This window comes from Lithobates pipiens, unplaced genomic scaffold (assembly GCF_037356315.1).
Source record: "Lithobates pipiens isolate NorthernLeopardFrog02 unplaced genomic scaffold, aLitPip1_a1.2 Scaffold_10, whole genome shotgun sequence".
Lineage (NCBI taxonomy): Eukaryota > Metazoa > Chordata > Amphibia > Anura > Ranidae > Lithobates > Lithobates pipiens.
This window is the reverse complement of record NW_027507686.1, coordinates 219458538-219481870: the sequence shown is the minus strand read 5'-3', so window position 1 is coordinate 219481870 and position 23333 is coordinate 219458538. Positions and strand designations below refer to the sequence as shown.

At 45.6% G+C, this 23333-nt stretch overlaps 1 protein-coding gene across 1 annotated transcript in view; it reads right to left on the bottom strand.

Moving 5' to 3' along the window:
- Positions 1–23333, bottom strand: part of LOC143940173 (astacin-like metalloendopeptidase) — a 33328-nt gene that overhangs the window by 6235 nt on the left and 3760 nt on the right. Inside the window, exons 3-10 of the mRNA XM_077461295.1 lie at positions 22672–22806; positions 19658–19778; positions 19181–19359; positions 16451–16532; positions 15303–15430; positions 12583–12695; positions 7427–7640; positions 3629–3747 (exon numbers count right to left, since the gene is read on the bottom strand). Coding sequence (XP_077317421.1) covers positions 3629–3747; positions 7427–7640; positions 12583–12695; positions 15303–15430; positions 16451–16532; positions 19181–19359; positions 19658–19778; positions 22672–22806 — 1091 coding nt within the window. The remainder of the gene's footprint in view (positions 1–3628; positions 3748–7426; positions 7641–12582; positions 12696–15302; positions 15431–16450; positions 16533–19180; positions 19360–19657; positions 19779–22671; positions 22807–23333) is intronic.

Below are 23333 nucleotides of genomic sequence, written 5' to 3'. Positions count from 1 at the left end.
GTAGCTCCCCAGAGCATTAATGTAGCCTCAGACCATGACACTCCTACCACCATGCTTGACTGTAGGCAAGACACATCTATGTCCTTAGTCTACTTGTCTTTAGCAAACTACAGGCTTTCTTGTGCATCATCTTTAGAAGAGGCTTCCTTCTGGGACGACAGCCATGCAGACCAATTTGATGCAGTGTGTGGCGTATGGTCTGAGCACTGACAGGCTGACCCCCCCACCCCTTCAACCTCTGCAGCAATGCTGGCAGCACTCATACATCTATTTCCCAAAGACAACCTCTGGATATGACGCTGAGCATGTGCGCTCAACTTCTTTGGTCAACCATGGTGAGGCCTGTTCTGAGTGGAACCTGTGCTGTTAAACTGCTGTATGGTCTTGGCCACCATGCTGCATCTCAGTTTCAGGGTCTTGGCAATTTTCTTATAGCCTAGGCCATCTTTAAGTAGAGCAACAATTCTTTTTTCAGATCCTCAGAGAGTTCTTTGCCATGAAGTACCATGTTGAACTTCCAGTGACCAGTATGAGCGAGTGAGAGCGATAACACAAAATTTACCACACCTGCTCCCCATTCACACCTGAGACATTGTAACACTAACAAGTCACATGACTCCGTGGAGAAAAAATGTCTAATTGGGCCCAATTTGGACATTTTCATTCAGGGGTGTACTTACTTTTGTTGCCAGCGGTTTAGACATTAATGGCTGTGTGTTGAGTTATTTTAAGGGGATAGTAAATTTACACTGTTATACAAGCTGTACACTCACTACTTTACATTGTAGTAAAGTGTCATTTCTTCGGTGTCGTCACATGAAAAGATATAATAAAATATTTACAAAAATGTGAGAGGTGTATTCACTTTTGTGAGATACTGTGTGTGTGTGTGTAAATATAATATATACACACACACACCCACAGCATACAACTTTTTGTTTAAAAAATGCATAGTTACACAGTTACTTAGGCTGAAAAAAGACACAAGTCCATCTTGTTTATACAATCCCAAATACACAATCCTTCACCCAGAGTTGATCCAGAGGAAAGCGAAAAACCCGAGCAAAGCATTATACGATTTGCTACAGCAGGGGAAAAAATTCCTTCCTGATCCCCCCCCCCCCCCCCTCCCCCGAGAGGCAATCGGATATTCCCTGGATCAACTTTACCTATTAATGTCAGTATCCATTTACATTATTTCAATTTAAGGAAAGAATCCAGGCCTTTCTTAAAGCAATCTACAGGGCTGGACAGAACCACCTCTGGAGAGAATCTATTCCACATTTTTACAGTTCTTACTGTGAAGAAACCTTTCCGTATTTGGAGATGAAATCTCTTTTCCTCTAATACACGACAAAGGATTCCCAGAGCAAATTTTACAGATATGAACTCTTTAATTTGAGTTCCACCCACTTTCCTGCCTTAACATTGGTTCATAAAAATAATGAGCAGACTTACTGACCAACAGTAAGGCTCCAAATCAGAAGTAATAGTTGGTATTTGCATAAAAAGCTACAGAATATAACACTGATTCAACAAATCTTAGTTATCCGCCAAACAGGATTCTTTTTTTTTCCCTTTTCCTTTGAAGGCTCTTCCACGGCTACACTTAAAGCGGAGGTCCACCCTAAAGTGGAGCTTCTGCTCATTGGAACCCTCCCCCCCTCCGGCGCCACAATTGGCACCTTTCAGGGGGGAGGGTATCTGCACCCACTTCCGGCGTAGATTCTGCAGAAGGTATGCCCCTTTCCGCAGAATCTACGCCCCTTTCCGAAGGTCCCCCGCTGTCTGCTGGGAAACACATGAATCCCAGAGACAGCGGGGACCATCCTTATTGCGCAGCGCGACTCGCGTATGCGCAGTAGGGAACCGGGAAATGAAGCCGCAAGGCTCCACTTCCTGATTCCCATACCCAAGATGGCGGCAGCAGCACCTGAGAGATGATCGAGAGATCGGCTTCGGGTGCCGACATTGCGGGCGTGCTGGGCGGGTAAGTGTCATTATTTTAAAAGTCAGCAGCTGCAGTATTTGTAGCTGCTGGCTTTTTTTTTTTTTTAAACGGCGGAACTCCCGATTTAAAAGCAAACTTTGTTCTATGAAATTTTGGATAGAGCCAAGATGGGGTTAGAATCTCTGCCAGATTTTTATTTCCATCTGTGTCACTTGAATATTCTTTCATTTCTTATTTAAAGTGGAGGGCCACCCCGAAAAAAAATAAAACGCATTAATAATCTTAAAAAAATTCAAAGAATGAATAAAATAAAAAAATGTTCACTTAACTGAAACTGCTGTTGCTAGGCAGTCTTTCTAATCTGCCTCTTCCTATTCCGCGGCACTTCCTCCTCTTCGGTCAGCGGCCCCGTTGCCTTCTGAGACATGTGTGTGTCCCAGAAAACAATGGGGCCATTCACAAAGCGTCGCGCGACCCGCGCATGTACAGTAGGAAGCGTGCAGTGAAGCCGCAAGGCTCCACTGACTGTTTCCCTTCGTTAAGATGGAGGTGCCGGCACCCGATCTGATGGACGGAATGGCCTCGGGGCGACCGACATCGCGGGATCGCTGGACAGTTAAGTGTCCTTATTAAAAGTCAGCACCTACAGTGTTTGTAGCTGCTGACCTTTTAAAAAAAATGTATTGGCCGGAACGCCCCTTTAAGACAGAAAAGGGAGATTTACTAAAACTGGTGCACTCAGAATCTAGAATGGTAGCCAATCAGCTTCTAACTTCAGCTTGTTCAATTAAGCTTTGGCAATAAATCCTGGAAGCTGATTGGTTTCTATGAAGAGATGCACCAGATTTTGCACTCTCCCGTTTTAGTAAATTACCCCCAAATTGACTGCAAGTCACTCCAAAGTAACACAGACAAACCGAAAAACACCTTGTTAGTAGAGTAAGGATGGGTTTGACATTGCAGTCAGTGCCATCTGGTCCATGGAAAAGTTCTGTCTTTTCTAGTACAGGCCTCACAAGGACAGGAAGTGAGGAAATATTTCCCCAAAGTGGTCACAGAAAGGAATAAAAATTTGATAGATTCAAAACGTTCATGCTGCATCCGAAAAAACTAAAAGCAGGTCGGATGCTCCTTTAGGCTCGGTTCGCACTCGTGTGATGTGGGAACCATTGCGATTCCAGTGCAAAGTTAATGACACCCCCAGATCAGTTCGCAGATTGCAGTTCCAACTGTGAATTGGTGTAAAAAAGGGATCTCACAGATGTGAACACCCATGCGATGCGATTCCAGTGCGGACCAAAAAAAAGGATCCTGCATTTTTCCATTTTGATCCAAATGCAATGCAAACTGTATGGTTGAATTCGCACACATATCGCATGTGATCTGCACAGCAAAGCGGTTTGAATCACATGCGATTTCTGGCATCGGAAAAGTGTGATCTCGGCCTTAATATTAATAGGATTTTGCTCATCTGTATTGAGCTGTGTTCCAAAAGCATTTCCAACTCATGGAAGAAAGGCCTATGGATTGGAGCCCTTACAGAGCATGGAAAAGCCACACAATAGTGTGTTGTGACCCATTGCTTGATTGTATTAATATATTGGAAAGTCAAAAATATAGCAACAAAAGGTCATTTGACATGTTGGAAGAAGTCGATAATGTCTCTGATATACTTACTTGATTTTCTGGAGGAGCAATGATGATATAGGTGCCATTTACATTTTTTGGGTAGGGGGAGGGGTAATTTGGGGACACCACAGTACTGCCATTTGTGGTAAAAGTACCGCCATATGCCACTGTAAATGAAACAAAAAAGTGTGCATTAGATACAAAGCCCCGCATCATAGTTTTAAGAATCACATTTATTGGCCTGTTGCCTCTCCCAGAAGTATTTGGCAAATCTTATAATTAGCTCCATGTTTTAGGCACTTTCTTCATTTCCAAAAAATTAGATCACCTTGGGCTGTCTACTTTCCAAAAAGGGTCTTCTGTACTGTTCTGGCAATTTTATCTAATGTTTTTTTATAATATCAAGTAAAGAAAACTTTTTTTTTTAACTGCTTGTTTTTTCCTTTATAAATTAAAAAATGAAATAAAAACCAAATGGTATTAAATACCATCAAAAAAAATGTGTTTCCAAGAAATGATATACATTTTATTTGGCTACGCTATTGCATAACAAAGTAATTGTCAGTTAAACAACTAAAAATTGATACATGGTCTGGCAATGATGGGGTATATACTGTACAGACGAGTGGTTAGGGCCCTGTACACACGGTCAGACATTCCGAAGACAAAATCCGTCTGATTTTTTTCCGACGGATTTTGGCCCAAACTTGTCTTGCATACACACGGTTGCACAAAGATGTCGGAAAATCCGATCGGTCAGAACGAGGTGACATACAACACATATGATGGGACTATAAAGAGGCCAGTAGCCAATAGTTTTCGTCTCATAATTTATTCTGAGCATGCGTGGCACTTTGTGCGTCAGAGTTGTCTACATAGATCAGAATTTAAACGATCGGATTTTGTTGTCGGAAAATTTTATATCCAGATCTTAAACTTTGTGTGTCGGAAATTCTGATGGAAAAAGTCCGATGGAGCCCACACATGATCGGAATTTCCAACAACAAGATCCGATCGCACATTTCCTGACAGAAAGTCTGACCGTGTGTACAGGGCATAAGTCTTTCAAAGGCTTCAACCAATACAAATCTGCCCTCCAAAGATACTATTCTTTCCTCCACAATGCCAAGCAGACCTATTTTACAACTCTTATTAACACCTTCTCATCCAGTCCCCGTAAACTTTTCTCTACCTTCAACTCTCTACTTCGTCCTCCACCGCCTCCACCCACTGACACTGACTCACTCACTGCCCGGGTGATTGCTAAACACTTCAAAAACAAGATTGATACCATGCATGATGAAATCTCCACTCTACAGGTATCTACCCCAGTTAAGACCTCATATCAACAGGTACAATTGACACTCCCCTTATTCAAATCTGCTACTACAGACAAAGTTTCTAAACTCCTTTCTATTGCCCACCTGACCACCTGCCCCCTGGACGCTATTTCCTCTCAAACACTACGGTCACCCTCTGACTCTATCCTACACTCTCTAACCCACATCTTCAATCTCTCCCTCACCTCTGGCATTTTCCCCAATGCTCTAAAGCATGCACTGGTCACCCTCATACTTCAAAAAAATGTCCTTGGACCCTACCAATCTTAATAACTTACGCCCTGTCTCCTTGCACCCCTTTTCCTCTAAACTCCTTGAACGCCTGGTTTACAACGAACTGAGTGACCACCTCATTAAGAATAACCTTATTGATCACCTTTAATCTGGATTTCGCCCTCAACACTCACAGAAGCTGCTCTTTTAAAACTCACAAATGACCTATTAACTGCAAAAACCAACGGACACTATTCTGTACTCCTACTTCTGGACCTTTCAGCTGCCTTTGACATGGTTGACCACCCCCTCCTCCTCAAGAAACTTTACTCCCTGGGTCTCTGTTGCTGTGCTCTTCAGTAGCTTTCATCCTACCTACCCCAACGCACCTTCAGTGTCACTTACAATTCTACTTCCTCCACTCCTCTTTCCTTCTCCTTCGGGGTCCCCCAAGGTTCTGTTCTTGGACCTCTTTTATTTTCAATCTACCTCTTCCCTGGGTCAGCTGATAGCCTCTCATGGCTTTCAATATCATTTCTACTCTAACGACATTCAAATCTATCTTTCCACCCCTCAATTCACTTCATCAGTCTCCTCATGCATCACTAACTTACTAACAGACATATCTGTATGGATGTCACAACACTTCCTCAAACTCAACTTGTCCAAAACCGAACTTATAATATTTCCTCCTCCACGTGCCTCTTACCCTGACTTCTCTGTCAAGAACAATGGCACAACCATCCACCCATCCCCACATGTCAGAGTGTTAGGTGTTATCCTGGACTCTGAATTCTCCTTTCGGCCCCACATCCAATCACTTTCCAAAGCTTGCCGCCTCAACCTCCGCAACATCTCTTAACTACGTCCCTTTCTCACCAATAAAACCAAAAAGCTCCTGATTCACTCCCTGGTTTTCTCTCACCTTGACTACTGCAACCAGTGCTGGGACAAGGTCATCTAGAGCCCAGGGCGAACATGCCAAACTGTGTCACCCCTTCAAGATGTATGAGCAATATGTGTCAGAAAAAATCCCTCCCCACAAAGACTCTGAGCATTAATCTGCATGCTTACCCCCTAAGCATAAATTCACCCTCCTCCCAGTACAAATCTGCCCCCCTGCTGAAATCCCCCTCTCAGCACCAATATTTGCCCCCCCACCTCCCAATTCCCCCCGGCTCAAATGCCCCCCCTAAAAAAGTTAACCTCTCCTAGCGCACATGCTCTACCCCTAAAATTTCCCTTGCTAGCACACATCTTCTCCCCCCCACTTCAAATCCCCCCTCTCAGCGCAAATCTTTGCCCTGCCCATCTCCCACATGCCCTCCCCCCCAAAAAAATCTAGCACAAGTACTCTACCCTTAAAATTTCCCCTCCTAGCACAAAGTCTCCCCTAATCCCCAAAATCATACCTCTTAGCACCCCCTCTCCAAAATACTCCCTCCTAGGACAATACTTACCCCCTGTCACCCCCAAATTGCCTCTTTCAACACAAATCCAATCCCCACCAATCTCCTTGCGACACACTTTCTCACCTCACATGATACCACAGTGCCCAAGGCAATCACCCTTCTGCCCACCCCTTGTCCCGGCCCTGACTGCAACTCCCACCTCATTGGCTTACCTTTAAATAGACTATGCCCCCTTCAGTCCATCATGAATGCTGCTGCCAGACTCATATACCTTACAAACCACACAGTGTCTACTACCCCTCTCTGCCAATCCCTCCATTGGCTGCCACTTGCCCAACAAATTAAATTCAAAATACTAACAATAAGTTACAAAGCCATCCACAACTCTTCCCCCAGCTACATCACTAGCCTAGTTTCAAAATACCAACCTAATCGCCCTCTGCATTCCTCCCAAGACCTCCTGATCTCTAGCTCCCTCATCACCTCCTCCCATATCCGCCTCCAGGACTTCTCCCGAGCCTCGCCCATCCTCTGGAATTCGCTACCCCAATCTGTCAGACTGTCTCCAAATGTATTCACTTTTAGGCGATCCCTGAAAACTTTCCTCTTCAGAGAAGCCTATCCTGCCTCCATCTAACAACTGCACTATTTTCTCCATTAGCTCATCCCTCACAGCTATTACCCTTTTGTACAACTTGACCCTCCCTCCTAGATTGTTAGCTCTAACGAGCAGGGCTCTCTGATTCCTCCTGTATTGAATTGTATTGTAATTGTACTGTCTGCCCTAATGTTGTAAAGCGTTGGGTAAACTGTCGGTGCTATATAAATCCTGTATAATAATAATAATAAAAATATAATACATACCGAATTTGGATACATACCTGAGCTATAAGATCCATTGAAACTGCTCGGAGTTGATGGGTCGGTGATGTATTCCAGCAACAAGAATCTGCCGGATGAGATCAGCACCGGTATAGGCTGGCCCGCCCTGATTGTGGTTAGCAAAGAGCTGTTCTTGCTCACCCCATTGTACACGTTGATATTAGCACTACAATTGGTGGACGAACAAACAAACGTGGCAAACTGAAGCAAGATCTGTAAAAACGATACATGTTCAGTAACTTAAAGGGAATCTCCACTTGCATAAAGAGATTTAAAAACAAAAATACTCAAGTGAGATGAGCCTGTTTCCAGGAATCCAGTAAAATCTGATTTGCAGATACAGCTTTATTCAGCACACTTGCTGAAATATTTCAAGATGAGTGTGTATGTGTGGCTACAGAAAATTCTTCCGTGTGTGCATTTTACCATATGGATTCATTAAAGTGTAATTCTAGCGAAAGTCTATCTTAGGCAACTTCCATTGAAATCTATGGGTACGGGTCAGATAGAAGTTGCCTTGAAGTAGTACAGGAACCTTTTCTGAAGTCGGAGCGACGGCTCTCATTCACTTCAATGAAATTTCTTATGTCCAGCACTTGGGGCAACTTGAGGTCTGACAAGTCGGATCCCAAGTGGCTGTAATGTGAATCAGCACAGCAAGTGTATACTGTATGTCCTTACTTACAGTTTTGTTGACTATTGAAACCATACAAAGATTGATAGAATGTTCAACATTTAATGCATGGGCTAAGCTCATGCAGTATGAAAACAGTAGTAAAGTCACCTTTGTGATTTTTCCTACAGGTGCCGTTCCTTCAGAGCTCTGTGCCATGGCTGTGACTCCCGCGATCATGGGTGGGGGTGACGTCATCGCGGCTCAGCCATTCATGCAGCCGGAGCCCGTGAACCCAGGAGGAAGACTGGGTGAAGATGGAAGCCCTTCCAGTAGTGACAGCGCACCGCTGGAGAGATTCGTTCTTAGGTAAGTATTTCATAATGTGCTATTATGCAATGTGTACTAGCACATTATGCCATTGCCTTGAAGGGGATTTTTTTTTTAAATGCTGCGGTTTACTACCACCTTAAAGGTATCTTTAGCCAAAACTAAAAACTATAGTACTAATGTAGTGTACTAAGTACACTGGAAGTAAGAGGAAAACTGCAATGGAGACAGAAACAACACCTAAAACAGTGATTCTCAACCAGGGTTCCTCCAGAGGTTGCTAGGGGTTCGTTCAGCATTGGGCAATTTCTGCCTCTTAGCCCTTGTACACATGGTCGGAAAATCCGTTGGAATGTGTCCTATCGGACCGTGTTGTCGGATAATCCGACTGTGTGTGGTATGCATCGGACTGTTTCCGTCAAAATATCCGTCGGACCAAATTTTCCAACTTGCTGGAACTATTTTCCGACAAACTGGTCCGATAGGACATACTTCGATTATGTGTAGAGAATTCCGATCGGACAAAGTGCCACGCATGCTCAGATCAAATTCCTACATCAAAGCTATTGGCTACTAGCCTGAACGTAGTCCCATCGTAACGAAATTACGTCATCGCGTTGTGAAAGATCGGATTTTTCGACAACTTTGTCCGACCGTGTGTATGCAATAGTTTCGGACAAGATCCGACGGACAAAATCCGACGCACAAAATCCGACGGATTTGGTTGTCGGAATCTCCGACCGTGTGTACAAGGGCTTAGATAAGTTCCCACTGATACCATTGATCTTTTTAACTATCTGTAAGGAGGTAATTCTTCCCAATGACCGCAAGTGTAAGGACCATTCTTCCCACTAATGTATCACGAGTTGTAGATTTCAAATTTTTTGCAGGGGTTCCCTGAGACCGGAGAACTATTCCAAGGGTTCCTCTGTGTTGAAAAGGTTGAGAAAGGCTGACCTAAAATCTGACAGATGTTCTAAACATTCAAGACTACATCCAAAACATGACTTGAGTTGGGCATAAAAGTGTATCTAAGTGTCTATTCACACCATTGCAGTGTGCCACCACAATATAATAGCTTACTCTACATGCATTAGTGTGGTCAACACAACTTCCCAGGCCAACTGTGCAGCAGGCCAAGCTTTTGTGAATGGGCCCTGAAGACAATTTTTTTGTAGTAGTTTTGGATAGTGTGATGAAGGTTTAAAACATTTCTCATTCTTTATTGCAGTCTCTGCCCCCCACTAAGTAGGTTCACCCAGTGGCGGAATTATCAGGGTCGCAACAGTCGCAGTTGCGACTGGGCCCTGGAATTCCATCACTGTGGGGGGGCCCCGGCGTGGTTGCTATCCACAGGGCTGTGAGTGGAGAGCGTGTCTCGTGTAAACAGCAGCACAGAGACACCGGGACTTGGGAGTGAAGTTTCGTCCGCTCTCGTAAAGCACACAGCTGATCCTGCTCCCCCTTCGGCCCCCCCCCTCCCCTCCCCTCCTCTCCCCTCCTCTCCCCTCCTCTCTCGTGTGTTCTCTGCTCTCTGCGGGCATTCAGGTGTGAAGCGAACAAGCTCACATTTCCCGCAGAGAACACAGGAGAGAGGAGAGGAGAGGAGGGGAGGGGGGGGGCCGAAGGGGGAGCAGGATCAGCTGTGTGCTTTGCGAGAGCGGACGAAACTTCACTCCCAAGTCCCGGTGTCTCTGTGCTGCTGTTTACATGAGACACGCTCTCCACTCACAGCCATGCTGACCCCTCTCCAGTGTGTGTGTGTAGACTCAGGAAGATCCCGCCGTCCATCAACATCATAGAGCTGCTGATCGCTGCCTCCCCCCAGGTGGGGGGGGGGGGGGGTACAGAGATCTGCTGGGGGCCAAGGTGCACAGCAGAGTCCAGCAAGGTACAGAGAAACCTCTTTAAGGGGGGTGACTGTCTAGGGACCCTAAAGTAAGGGGGGGTATCTGGGGATCCTGATGTCCAGTACCACCGCCACCCCTCCTCCAGTACCACCACCCCCGTGCCACCCACCTCCAGGACCACCACCCCCGTGCCACCCACCTCCAGTACCACCGCCACCCCCTCTCCAGTACCACCACCATGCCACCCACCTCCAGTACCACCGCCACCCCTCTCCAGGACCACCATGCCTCTCTAGTACCTCCACCCACCTCCAGAACCACCATGCCGCTCCAGTACCATTGCCACCCACCTCCAGTACCACCGCCACCCCTCTCCAGTACCGCCACCCCTCTCCAGGACCACCATGCCGCTCCAGTACCATCGCCACCCACCTCCAGTACCACCGCCACCCCTCTCCAGGACCACCATGCCTCTCTAGTACCACCACCCACCTCCAGAACCACCATGCCGCTCCAGTACCATTGCCACCCACCTCCAGTACCACCGCCACCCCTCTCCAGTACCGCCACCCCTCTCCAGGACCACCATGCCTCTCCAGTACCACCACCCACCTCCAGAACCACCATGCCGCTCCAGTACCATCGCCACCCACCTCCAGTACCACCGCCACCCCTCTCCAGTACCGCCACCCCTCTCCAGGACCGCCACCCCTCTCCAGTACCACCACCCCCCCTTCAGTACCACCACTGCCACCCACCTCCAGTCCCACCGCCACCCACCTCCAGTACCACCGCCACCCCTCTCCAGGACCACCATCCCCCTCCAGTACCACCACCACCCCTCTCCGGGACCACTATTCCCTCCAGTACCACTACCACCCACCTCCAGTACCACCACCACCCCTCTCCAGGACCACCATCCCCCTCCAGTACCACCACCGCCACCCACCTCCAGTACCACCACCCCTCTCCACGGCCACCACTGCACTGGTGACACAAGTTCCACTCGGGACACAGGCTGCACAGAAATGTTTTACTTTGTTGTACAGTGGAAAAAAAATATAGTATCAAAATCATGCTTTTCGGGGGGGGGGCCCTTCCTGATTTCTTGCACCGGGGCCCTGAGGTTTCTAGTTACGCCTCTGGGTTCACCCTCTCTATTTGTTCTGGTGATCACTGTTATTGAAACTGAATCAAAATCTAACATTTTGAGTTGACGCCAAATGGGAATAGAAAAGTTTTCTTCCAATAGTGACACCTGTTCTGGTCACAATTGTCTTGGAGTTGATTTTCCTCACTTTAGAGCGAGCCAATCTCAACTACTGTTCTTTGGGATCGTAGGGGTTTCTACTAAGGTTGCTAGGGCTTACTTGAACAATGGCAGCTTGACCACATATTTGAATGTGACAGCATAATTCCAGTGCCAATTTGTCTTGACAGTGTCTGTGGCTTAACCCCAATGATCTCTTCAAGAGGACTTCCCACCAACCACAAATGTAATGGGCATATTCCCTCTCACTGACAATTATGATTCCCAAAAATGTTGCATTCATTTTGCTGGCATTCAATAAATGGTCTGCTCTTTCCACTGACTCCCACCAATGATGCATTCTTTCCATTAAACCCCAATGTAAGGAGAATGCTTTCTTTCTCACTACATAAATGTAAGGGATGCCTTTCCCGCTAAACAACAGTATAGGAGAGCCATTCACCCATGGAAGGAGGCACTTCTCCACTGACTACAAATATAAGGAAGTCTGTTTGTGTTTCTTTTTTAGATATTATTATTCATTTTAATTTTAATGTTAAAGTTATTTTAACATATAGAGCAGAAGGTGGTGAAAAATGACCCACCTTCAAATTAAATCCCATCAAATACCACAGTTTAGCCAAATTATTATTTTTTCTTTATTATTATTTCTATAAACGTATTGATCTTGCTACTGTACTGTGAGCAATACATATAAGGGGCGATTTACTAAAACTGGAGCGCTCAGAATCTGGTGCATCTGTGTATTCTCAGCTTGTTCAATTAAATGTTGACAATAAAACACGAAAGCTGGTTTCTATGCAGAGCTGCACCAGATTTTGCACCACGTGGTTTTAGTAAATAACCTCCATAATGTCTACTAAGGGTTCCATGAGACATGCAAATGTTTTCAAGGGTTTCTCAAGGGGTAAAAAGGTTGTGAATAAGAATTGCTGCTTTAGAGGGATTTCTTATTGTTACCATTTAAGAGGACATTTGCACCCTTCCTGTCTTGTCTCCAACTACCCCCCACCCTAAGGTCCTGCATCACTTCATGAGCTGTACTTTGGCCATTTATCTTAATACAGAATGAATGACATGCTGAATAATTACCAGTTTTGATGGAACATGTAGGAGCCATAGACAATTGTCTTGCATGTCGATGGGAGTAGCATCACTGGAAGAGAAGTCACCTGAGGCACCCAGCAACTTTGTTCTGCATAGATCTGCATGAAAAAAAAAAAATAACTTCAGAACCAGCCTTATCAATTTCCACAAATTTCAGGTTCAGGGAAAAATAACATTTGCATCCTCAGGGGTGGAACTAAGACTGTAAAATATTTTTGCACATATACCTCCTTCATGCACAAATGTGCCGTACCCAAGCAGGCTAAAGTAACAGGTTTGCTTTAATTTTTACATACTCACCATTTTATTCCCTCCCTTGCTACTTTGTTCAGCCTCCAAAAGCAAAGAGAATACTTGATTATTTCTAAAATGGGACTAACTCACATCACCGTCACATGAGGGTGTAGAGACATTCAGCCAGTGGCAGCTGGTGCTAAAATGGTGCCATCAAATGCAGCCACTGCACCATCAAACACAGCCACTGTGCCCATCAAACACAGCCACTGTGCCCATCAAACGCAGCCACCGTGCCCATAAAATGAAGCCACTGTGCCATAAACATAGCTCCTGTGCCCATCAAACACAGCCAGTGTGCTCATAAAACGCCGCCACTGTACCATCAAACGCAGCCACTGTGCCATGAAATGCTATCACTGTGCCATCAACGCAGTCACTGTGCCCATTAATTGCTGACACTATGCCCATCAATTTTTGCTAGTGTGCCGATCAATTTCCGCTACTGTGCCCCTTTAGATGCTGTTAGTGTGCCCCATCATATGCCACCAGTGTGTCCCATAAGATGCCGCCAGTGTGTCCCACGAGATGCTGCCAGTGTTCCCCATCAGATGCTGCCAGTGTGCCACATTAGATGCTGCCAGTGTGCCCCATCAGATACCACGAGTGTGCCCCATCCGATGCCGCCAGTGTGGCCCTTCAGATGCCGCCAGTGTGCGCCATCAGATGCCGCCAGTGTGCACATCAGATACTGCCAATGTGCCCCATCAGATGCCGCCAGTGTGTACCATCAGATACCGCCAGTGTTCCCCATCAGATGCTGTCAGTGTACCCCATCAGATTCTGCCTGGAACTTACCTGTCTCGGAGCGGGGCAGTGTCGGTCTCCCGCACGTCCTCCATGTCTTCTTCCGTCCTCTCTCAGGCATCCAATCGCAGCACCTGACGTTTCAGCCAATCAGGTGACTGGTAACAGACCCAGCAACCTGATTGGCTGAGAGGCGGATTCAGTGTTAGCAAAGCAAATTCCTTTGCTTTGCTAACATACAGCTGAGTGAACAGCGAATGCACAGCATTGCGCCCGCTGTTCACCTTTTTGGGCGCCTATTAGAGCCTACGGCTCTAATCAGGTGCTTCCAAAAAATACCCCCGTGGCTGTAATTCATATGCCCAACACCCGAAAATGGGCTGCCAGTGTGCCCCATTAGATGCTGCCAGTGTGCCCCATCAGATACCACGAGTGTGCCCAATCAGATGCCGCCAGTGTGCCCCATCAGATGCCGCCAGTGTGTGCCATCAGATGCCGCCAGTGTGCACATCAGATACTGCCAATGTGCCCCATCAGATGCCGCCAGTGTGTACCATCAGATACCGCCAGTGTTCCCCATCAGATGCTGTCAGTGTACCCCATCAGATGCTGCCTGGCACTTACCTGTCCTGGAGCGGGGCAGTGTCGGTCTCCCGCACGTCCTCCATGTCTTCTTCCGTCCTCTCTCAGGCATCCAATCGCAGCACCTGACGTTTCAGCCAATCAGGTGACTGGTAACAGACCCAGCAACCTGATTGGCTGAGAGGCAGATTCAGTGTTAGCAAAGCAAATTCCTTTGCTTTGCTAACACATAGCTGAGTGAACAGCGAACGCACAGCATTGCGCCCGCTGTTCACTTTTTTGGGCGCCTATTAGAGCCTACGGCTCTAATCAGGTGCTTCCAAAAAAAAACCTGCAGCTGTAATTCATATGCCCAACACGCGAAAATGGGCCGGGCACCTGAATAGGGAGTGTCAGCAGCGACCATAGATAGATTCATGCAATGCATTAATTTATCTATGGTGATTAGAGCGGTTCAGGAGAGAGGGGTGACACTCCTGCACCCTTTATGGACGCATCACCACTGCTTCAGCTCTGTTTAAACTTCAGTTTAAGGTACTTTAGGGCTTTCTCTCCCTACTCCTTACAGCTGAATAGACAGCAGGGGAACAAAGGAAGGTGAGTATGTGTAGCTGAGGAAGGCATGCATTAATGTAAAACCTACTGCTTTCCCAATGCCAAGTTTTGCTTTTAGGTAACAAGAAAAGCCAGAGATGTGAAACGTTGTATGCTAAAGATCTGTACATGCCTCCAAGGATAATTTTGCCCCGAGCCCACTAAAGGCAGGCTGATCACTATTAGATCAGTTTTCACTATTAAATCACAGCACAGCTGGGCAGATGGGCACACGTCCCTTCCCGAAACTGCAGAATAATGTCCATATCCATGATTCTGCACAGAGCGGCCGCCCTGTAGCAGTAAAGTTGTAATGGCCAACTGAAGACTAGTTACTCAGATATACTAGTTCCTATAGAGTGTTGTTATTTTATAGGGTTGGTGTCAAGTAACGTCTCTTAATTCTGGTAGTGAACACAATGGGAAATTGGCCTTGTTTAGAAGGTTTGAGGACCCCGGAGTTAGATAAATTGTTTCCAAAAACGTACTGCATTTATATAGCACATTTATCCTCTTCACATCCAGGCTGCTCAGCCCAGTTCTCTGACCAATGGTAACATTAGGGTTTGGTATCGGCACGATTGACATCTTCCCAGATGTATTCGAATATGTGTTCCTGGAAATATAAAAAACATTTAGATTCAGATTTAGGGCATAAAACCACTGAAATTATATTGCGTAATTATTTTAGTTCAAACTAATGTTAGCTTGTGTTTTCCGAGTCAGCATGCTGTCTGTTTTATGTTCACAACTATTCTTTACCTGTACAGAGCAACAAAACAAGCAAAAGTACTATACTACACTTATGCCGCATACACACGACAAGACTTTTCGAGGGACTAGGTCCGACGGTCTTCCCGACGGACTTTCGGTGGAGTTCCAACAGACTTTCCGAATTAACAGACTTGGCTACACACAATCACACCAAAGTCCGACGGATTCGAACGTGATGACGTAGGACCAGACTGCAATAAGGAAGTTCATAGCCAGTAGCCAATAGCTGCCCTAGCGTTGGTTTTTGTCCGTCGGACTAGCACACACACGAGCGGATTTCTCGATAGGAACTGGGTCCGGCGGAGTTCGGGCAAAAAAAAAATTGAAACATGTTCTATTTATAAAGTCCATCAGATTTTTGGACAGCAAAAGTCCGATGGAGTCCATACACAATCGAATTGTTTGATGGATTCGTTCCATCGGACCTTTGCTGTCCAAAAGTCCGGTCGTGTTTAACAGTCTTCTGCCTCCTTTCTGCATCCCCTTCCCTCTACAGTTCTGTTGTATATTATAGTCACAGAGGTGGCCAGAATTGGGGAACAAAAAAATATATCACAATTTGGCAGTTTTCAAGGTTGTGCTGCCCATCCTGCCCTGCTGTCCTTGGCCATGGCTCATGAGTGCTATTAAGGCTGAGTGTTGCGTTTTCAGGCAGAAAGTTGTGCATTTTTACCGCGTTTTCCCCGCGATTTTGCACAGGTCAACAGGTCACCCATGTAAAAAGCAGAAAAACGCATGTGATCTGCTAAAAAAGAAGCTCATGTCCTATTTTGAGTGTCAGCCATTTTTCTTCAGGCTACAAAACGCTCAGATGTAAACAGGGGCCATTTAAATGAATGGGATTTTACTTGTATTCTCTTACCTGCCATAATGCAGCACAGAAGTATAGTCATAAGGAATATTGGTAGTGTTCCCACGATCCACCACAAAAAGCCCTTTATTTTCTGTAAAACAAATCACCTGTACATGAGCTACATTTGGCCTATTAAAAACAGCTTAAATGTTCCATACTCCTACACCCCTCCTCCCCTCCACCCTACCCAAAATTGTTTTGGTCTCTTGTATACGAATTAGGACAGCAAACTGATTTTTAATCAAAGAGTGCCACATATGAATTATCATTACTTTGATCTCAGGAAGTCAACCTGAACTATTGCATACATATTGACTCTAGGCAAGTTCACCTACCTTTTTTCCACCTTAAATTCATGTAGATTGGCGTTTCTCAACAAAGGTTCCTTAGAGCCCTTGGGTACCTCTTGAGGTTACAAGGGGTTCCTTTAAGCAGTATGTAGTGGTGAATTGTTCAAACACCTATACTGAGCATCCACACAAGTGGGCAAGCTTCCCATGACTGCCAATGTAATGGGACATATCCACAAAGACTACAAATGTTAGGTGACATGTAAAAAAGTTTAGAAAGTCATTGCTTCAGCTGCAGTTAGGTTGTATGATTTAAACCCTTGTATCTGCCCTATGTTCAGTCCCTTCTGTGTCTTTTCAGCAAAGCAAGCATTCCAACTGATTAATCTGAAACTTTGAGTGGAGCACAGGGAAAATGGGCTTTAAAGCAGAACTCTGGGCACATTTTTTCATGTTCTCGTTGCTGATCTCCTCCCTTAACCAACGATGTCAGCCATATTCTTCTGAGCTCTGTAGTTTCTCTGCAACAACCGGCTGAACTTTCTGAAAAAGCGTTATTGCCTGGTGACTTCCTGTTTGTAAGACCGTTGGCTGCTATCCCTCCAGTAACCTCAGCTAGCGATCTGACATGCCCCCTTGTAGTCCTTTGAGACTGAGCAGGGAGTTCTATTTCCACCTGGCTCGCTGTAGTGGGCTGAGGGGTCTCATAGCCCCTGGTCTGTGCCTCTCATAGAGGCGGTGTCCTCCCCCTTTGCTCCCTCCTCCTCCTCCCTGCTAGCACCACCTCGTCCACCCGCCGCCACCGCCTGCCCGCCATCCCACCATCTGTCTCGGTGTTTTCACATACAGACCTATCAGCCTGAGATGCGCTCTGCCATCCAGAGTATCTGTAACTATCCCTGCTTTGCAAGGATGGGCACTGATAAGGCACTGTTGACTCCACACCTATGGGCACTGGTTTCACCACACTGATGGGCAATGATAAAGCACTGGTGACTCCACACTGATGGGCACTGATAAGGCACTGGTGACTCTGCACTGATGGGCACTGGTTTCACCACACTGATGGGCAATGATAAAGCACTGGTGACTCCACACTGATGGGCACTGATAAGGCACTGGTGACTCTGCACCGATGGGCACTGGTTTCACCACACTGATGGGCAATGATAAAGCACTGGTGACTCCACACTGATGGACACTAATAAGGCACTAGTGACACCGCAATGATGGGCTGAGATAACCTGCACTGGTGACACTGCACTGATCGGCACTGATAATCTGCACTGGTGACACTGCACTGATAATCTGCACTGATGGTCCCTGACATGCGGCACTGGTGGTCCCTGACATTCGGCACTGGTGGTCCCTGATATTCGGCACTGGAGGTGGTCCCTGATATTCGGCACTGGAGGTGGTCCCTGATATTCGGCACTGGTGGTGGTCCTTGACATTCGGCACTGGTGGTCCCTGACATTTGGCTCTGGTGGTCCCTGACACTCTGCACTGGTTGTCCCTGACATTTGGCTCTGGTGGTCCCTGACATTTGGCTCTGGTGGTCCCTGACATTTGGCTCTGGTGGTCCCTGACATTCTGCAATGGTGATCCCTGACATTTGGCTCTGGCGGTCCCTGATATTCGGCACTGGTTGTGGTCCCTGAAATTTGGCTCTGGTGGTCCCTGACATGCGGCAATGGTGGTCCCTGACTGGTGGTCCCTGACATTTGGCACTGGTGGTCCCTGACATTTGGCTCTGGTGGTCCCTGACATTTGGCACTGGTGGACACTGACACGTTGCACTGGTTTGCATTTATATTAAAATGCTTTGCATTTATAAGGCTGTAACCTATCATACAGTGTGTTATGTATGGCTTGCTGGCTACAGAATGATTTATGTTGAAGTGGGTGAGTTCACATTTACATGTACAAGCCTCGTGTCCCTCCCACATTCACTCCCATCCCAAGGATTCATGGGAAATGTAGGCTGATTACTGTTAGAGAGAGAGAAGAGGATATGATGCAATCACTGTTCTAAGAGATCCTCCCTGCCAGAAAAGATGATCCCCTTTTTGAATCACAGAGCTGACTTCCCGAAAATTCACACATATCTCTTAAGTGGTATGTTTGGGGGGTGTACTAATTGGGGATTTTTTGAAAATCTCTGAGTTCTGCTTTAAATCTGAAAGAATGATCAAACATTCCCATAGACACACTTCTAAACTTTGTGGACAGCCTTCCTAGAAGAGTTGAAGCTGTTATAGCTGTAAAGGGTGGGCCAACTCAACATTGAACTCTATGTACTATGACTGAGGTGCCATTAAAGTTCATGTGCATGTAAAGGGAGGCGTCACAATACTTTTGGTAATATAGTGTATATTTCATGTCTTCTGTCACAAGAGGTTTGACACATGGACACCATATCATATTTATATCTGACCAATTCACTTACCTTTTGAGATATACTGCCAGTTGATGGCCACATAATTGTCTCTGTCGAATCTGTTGTGTTCGTGACGGAAACCCAGTGAGTGCATCGTTTCATGTTGGATTATACCATAGCTCATACAGGAGTCTTTATCGATGCTCACTATCTGTCTGCCATTCACCTTCCCAATATAGGACCAGCAACTGCACATAAACAAATACAAATACAATTCTTAAAACATGCATACTTGGTAAAGGACCCTCTTTCTATTTACCCGTGGCTCTTGGCCAAGGACATTTTCTTAGATAGGCACCAGCCCTCTATTTGCAAGTCAGAGGCAAACATACTCCCTGTCCAAACTATGCTTGTACAATTGGCCCCAAAGAACGAGCCACATGATACAGGATAGAGGAGACTACACCCATTTTATTGATGATCGACTGGACCCCTTGTAATGGAGACACTATGAAAAGGAAAGCTACTAACAATCTTGACACTTACCCTCCTTGATTATCTTCAAAACTGAGGTAGTTGGGCTCTGTGGTCCTGTTTTGGAAGCGCAGGCAGGTCATTGTTGCAAACTCTAGTGTGGCAGATATGATCAAATCTCTACTTGAATTAGCTGTTGAAAAGAAAGCAGTTTAGGGGCCCATTCACAACTATTTATTTTATCATACGCATTGTAATGCAAAGTAAGGCACATGCAGGATATGGACATTCTTTTTAATGGTGCCAGGTTACACCCGTGCAATGCATTGACATACAGTATGTTGGTGCAAAAAAGTCAATTTTTTAAATCCATATAAAAGCTTTTAGGAACAACATAACAACGTCATTTTCCAAAGCAGTCTAAAAATGTAGTAAACACAGATGCAAAGGTGAAAAACCTGTACGGGCCTGTCAGAAAGCATAAAGTAAAAATAAAACTTTAGGGAACACATAAGACCTTGCGTTTATCCCCGGTACATGAGAATTCCGTGTTTTGGTACAGGTGGAAGGCACATGTACACATTCAGCCTCACTGTTGGTGGCCTGTAAAACTGCTGGGATCAATGGGGCCCCTCTGCAACCACAAGCCAAGCTCTTGGCACGTAGTTTACGGTGTGGTCGGGTAATATAAAATTGGTGTTTGGCAATTAAAATGTAGCACCCTGGAGTTTAGGCAGGGTTGCTCCTCACAAATTTACTTGTCAGGAATAATTATCCTGGTTGATTGATAAAGATCTACTGATTTCTCCCTAAGTTTGGCCTTGCTGCACTTTTCTTTTACCACTAGGTGGCCGGTTGCATTCAAGAAGTGTCTGGCGCCCAATGACTTTAATCATCTTGCACCCACCATGCCTCACAACCCACTATACACAGAAGGATGTCGGCTATCTCTGGCCCTGGAGGTTCTCATTAGACCGAAGGAGGTCCGGGGCCTTGCTACAAAAAGCAACCTGGAGTTTAGGCAGGGTTGCTCCTCACAAATTTACTTGCTAGGAATTAATTATCCCGGTTGATTGTTAGAGATCTATTGATTTCTCCCTAAGTTTGGCCTTGCTGCACTTTTCTCTTTTACCACTAGGTGGCCGGGTACTTGGTGGTACCAGATATGAGAAGGACAACGCAAGGTCAGGTTATGGGTATATGGAGTATCTCAGCCAATGGGTAGGGGTTTTCTTGAATACCTTGGCCTGCTAGGAGAGCCTATATATTCAGGTGGAGTCAGGGGATCTAGGTTGTCTGGGTGGATGTGTGTTGTATTGCCCAGGTTGCTAGGCCGGAGATGGGGCCTATCCCGGGCACATTTGGCTGATAGGCTGTCCAGCAGAGAAGCAGGGGTAACGCTTGAGGAAGATACTGAGAGTGAAGATTGGAGGAGCTCAAGGGATTCAGTGACAATGAATCAGCAGGTCTAGTGGGAGACCGGGAGCTCAGTGGGCTGAAGAACTACAAGGATATTGTAGTAGAATAGAAAGGAACTGTTAGGATTTGTGTTAGGAACTGTTAAAGACTGTTGCCATAGGAGACAGTATTCCTGCACATGCAGATGTGGCGTCTTGCTGGATACCTTCCCCTGCATGGCTGTCCTCCTATTGAAGTCTCAGAGTCTGCCAATTGAACATGCAACTACCTAAGGGTGTCCTAACCCTAACCCTCTTTCCCACAAAAGTTTGTTAACCTCCCTGGTGATATTCCAGAGTCTGGCTCGTGGGTGGAATCTCAGAACCCCTCATAATGGGCACAGCGGGTGTACACTCAGACCCGGGAACTCAGCACAGGGATGATGGGAACTCCTCATAATGGACACACAGCAGGTCTACAGACCTGGGAGCTCAGCACAGGGATGGTGGGAACCCTATGGGAATTTCTATGCTTACGAATTTCATACAAAATATGAAATTTCGTTAATGAATTTCAGATCCAAATTAACAGAAACATGACTGGTGTTTTGTTCACCAAGTCAGCACAGCACATGGATGGTGGGAGCCCCTCATAATAATAAATTCATCATATTGAACTTTCGTTATTTTTATGAAAAGTTAACGAAACTAAAGGTTAAAAACCGAGGAAGTCAGCACAGCATAGGGATGGTGGGAACCCCTCATAATGATAAATTCATCATAACGAACTTTCGTTATTTTAACTAAAAGTTTACGAATCGAACGAAAAATGTGTATTTTGTACGAATCCGAATTGAATTCCATACACGAATTACGAAATACGTGTTTTTTTTTCCGTATGAAACGAAACCAAACAAATTTTTTGACAGCGCCCATGTCTAGTCGGCTATCTCTGGCCCTGGAGGTTCTCATTAGACCGAAGGAGGTTCGGGACCATGCTACAAAAAATAAAAAAGCAAACAAAAACACAACAGGCATCAGGAGACGGCAGTAGTACCTCCTGAGTGCCTGCCAGCTGCTGCTATACCATTACCGCCTGTCTGAAAGAGCGCTTACTGTCTGGATGACAACTGTTACACGGGACAGGAAGGGAGTATGGAGACCTCCAAAAGTAACACAGACAAGAAATAATTATTAATCATTTTTTTTTGTGTAGAGTAAGACCGGCCATAGATGGTTCAAATCCTGAGATTTGAACAGTGTGTGGGCAGGCTGATTGTACCAAGTTGATCGATCGATCTGAGTACAACCAACCTGCTCATACAGCCGCTAGCAATATACATTGTCTTCTCCCAGCGAGGACGGCTTTCCTCACCCACCTCCGGAAGCAGACAATTGCTCAGCAGGAGGGATTCCTATGTCAGCACTGTTTGTGTTGATGAGGGAACTGTGCGACTTTTTTTCCTGCACCTTGTGGTTCTCTGCGCTATGTACACTCTGTGTTGTGTTCTGTATATGGACCGACCACCTTCACTTCATGGGTGTGTAGTCACTCCATAGACACTGGACCCCAGTGGGGGCACAGGAAGTGACATCACCTTTCCCTCACATAATACCTATGGATAAGGACTAATGTTCTATAAGGTGACAAAAGACCTATAAGTTCAATCTATAGTGAAGCCAACTTACTATAACTAGGAGCGATGACATAGGGGACTCTAACGATTCCGTCTTTTGATTTTCCCCATTGGCAGGAGTTACATATCAATGCGCTGCGTTGGTTGTTCAATTTGATGTCACCATCGATAAGAAAAACAGGGGAATCTGCAAGGATAAACAAGAATTAATGTCTCACTTTTATCGTTTAGATGATAACTACAATGTTGTTGTTTTTCATATTCTGTGTTTCTGTTGCTCGGTATAAATCTGGAGCAGCTGTGCATATAAACCAATCAGCTTCCAGGTTCTTTTTTGTCAAAGCTTAATTGAACAAGCTGAAATTAGAAGCTGATTGGTTTCATAGTTAGTTAGGTTGAATAAAGACACCAGTCCATCCAGTTCAACCTGAGTGAATGTCTACAATTGTCCCTATCGCTGTACACTCACATCAGTCCCTACCCTGTTTCTGTGAACAGATTTTGCACTCTCCAATTTTAGTAAAACCCCATTAAATTATTTGCATTATAAACAGGTTAATATAAAATAATGAATGTGAATAGTTCATGTTTAACATTTGCAGCCAGTAGGTTGAGTTGTTTGCAAGCTTAATGCTTGGTGAAGGCTTTTTATGGTGCTATATGTTGCAATAGGTATATATTTATGAGATACATACACACAAACACACACATGTC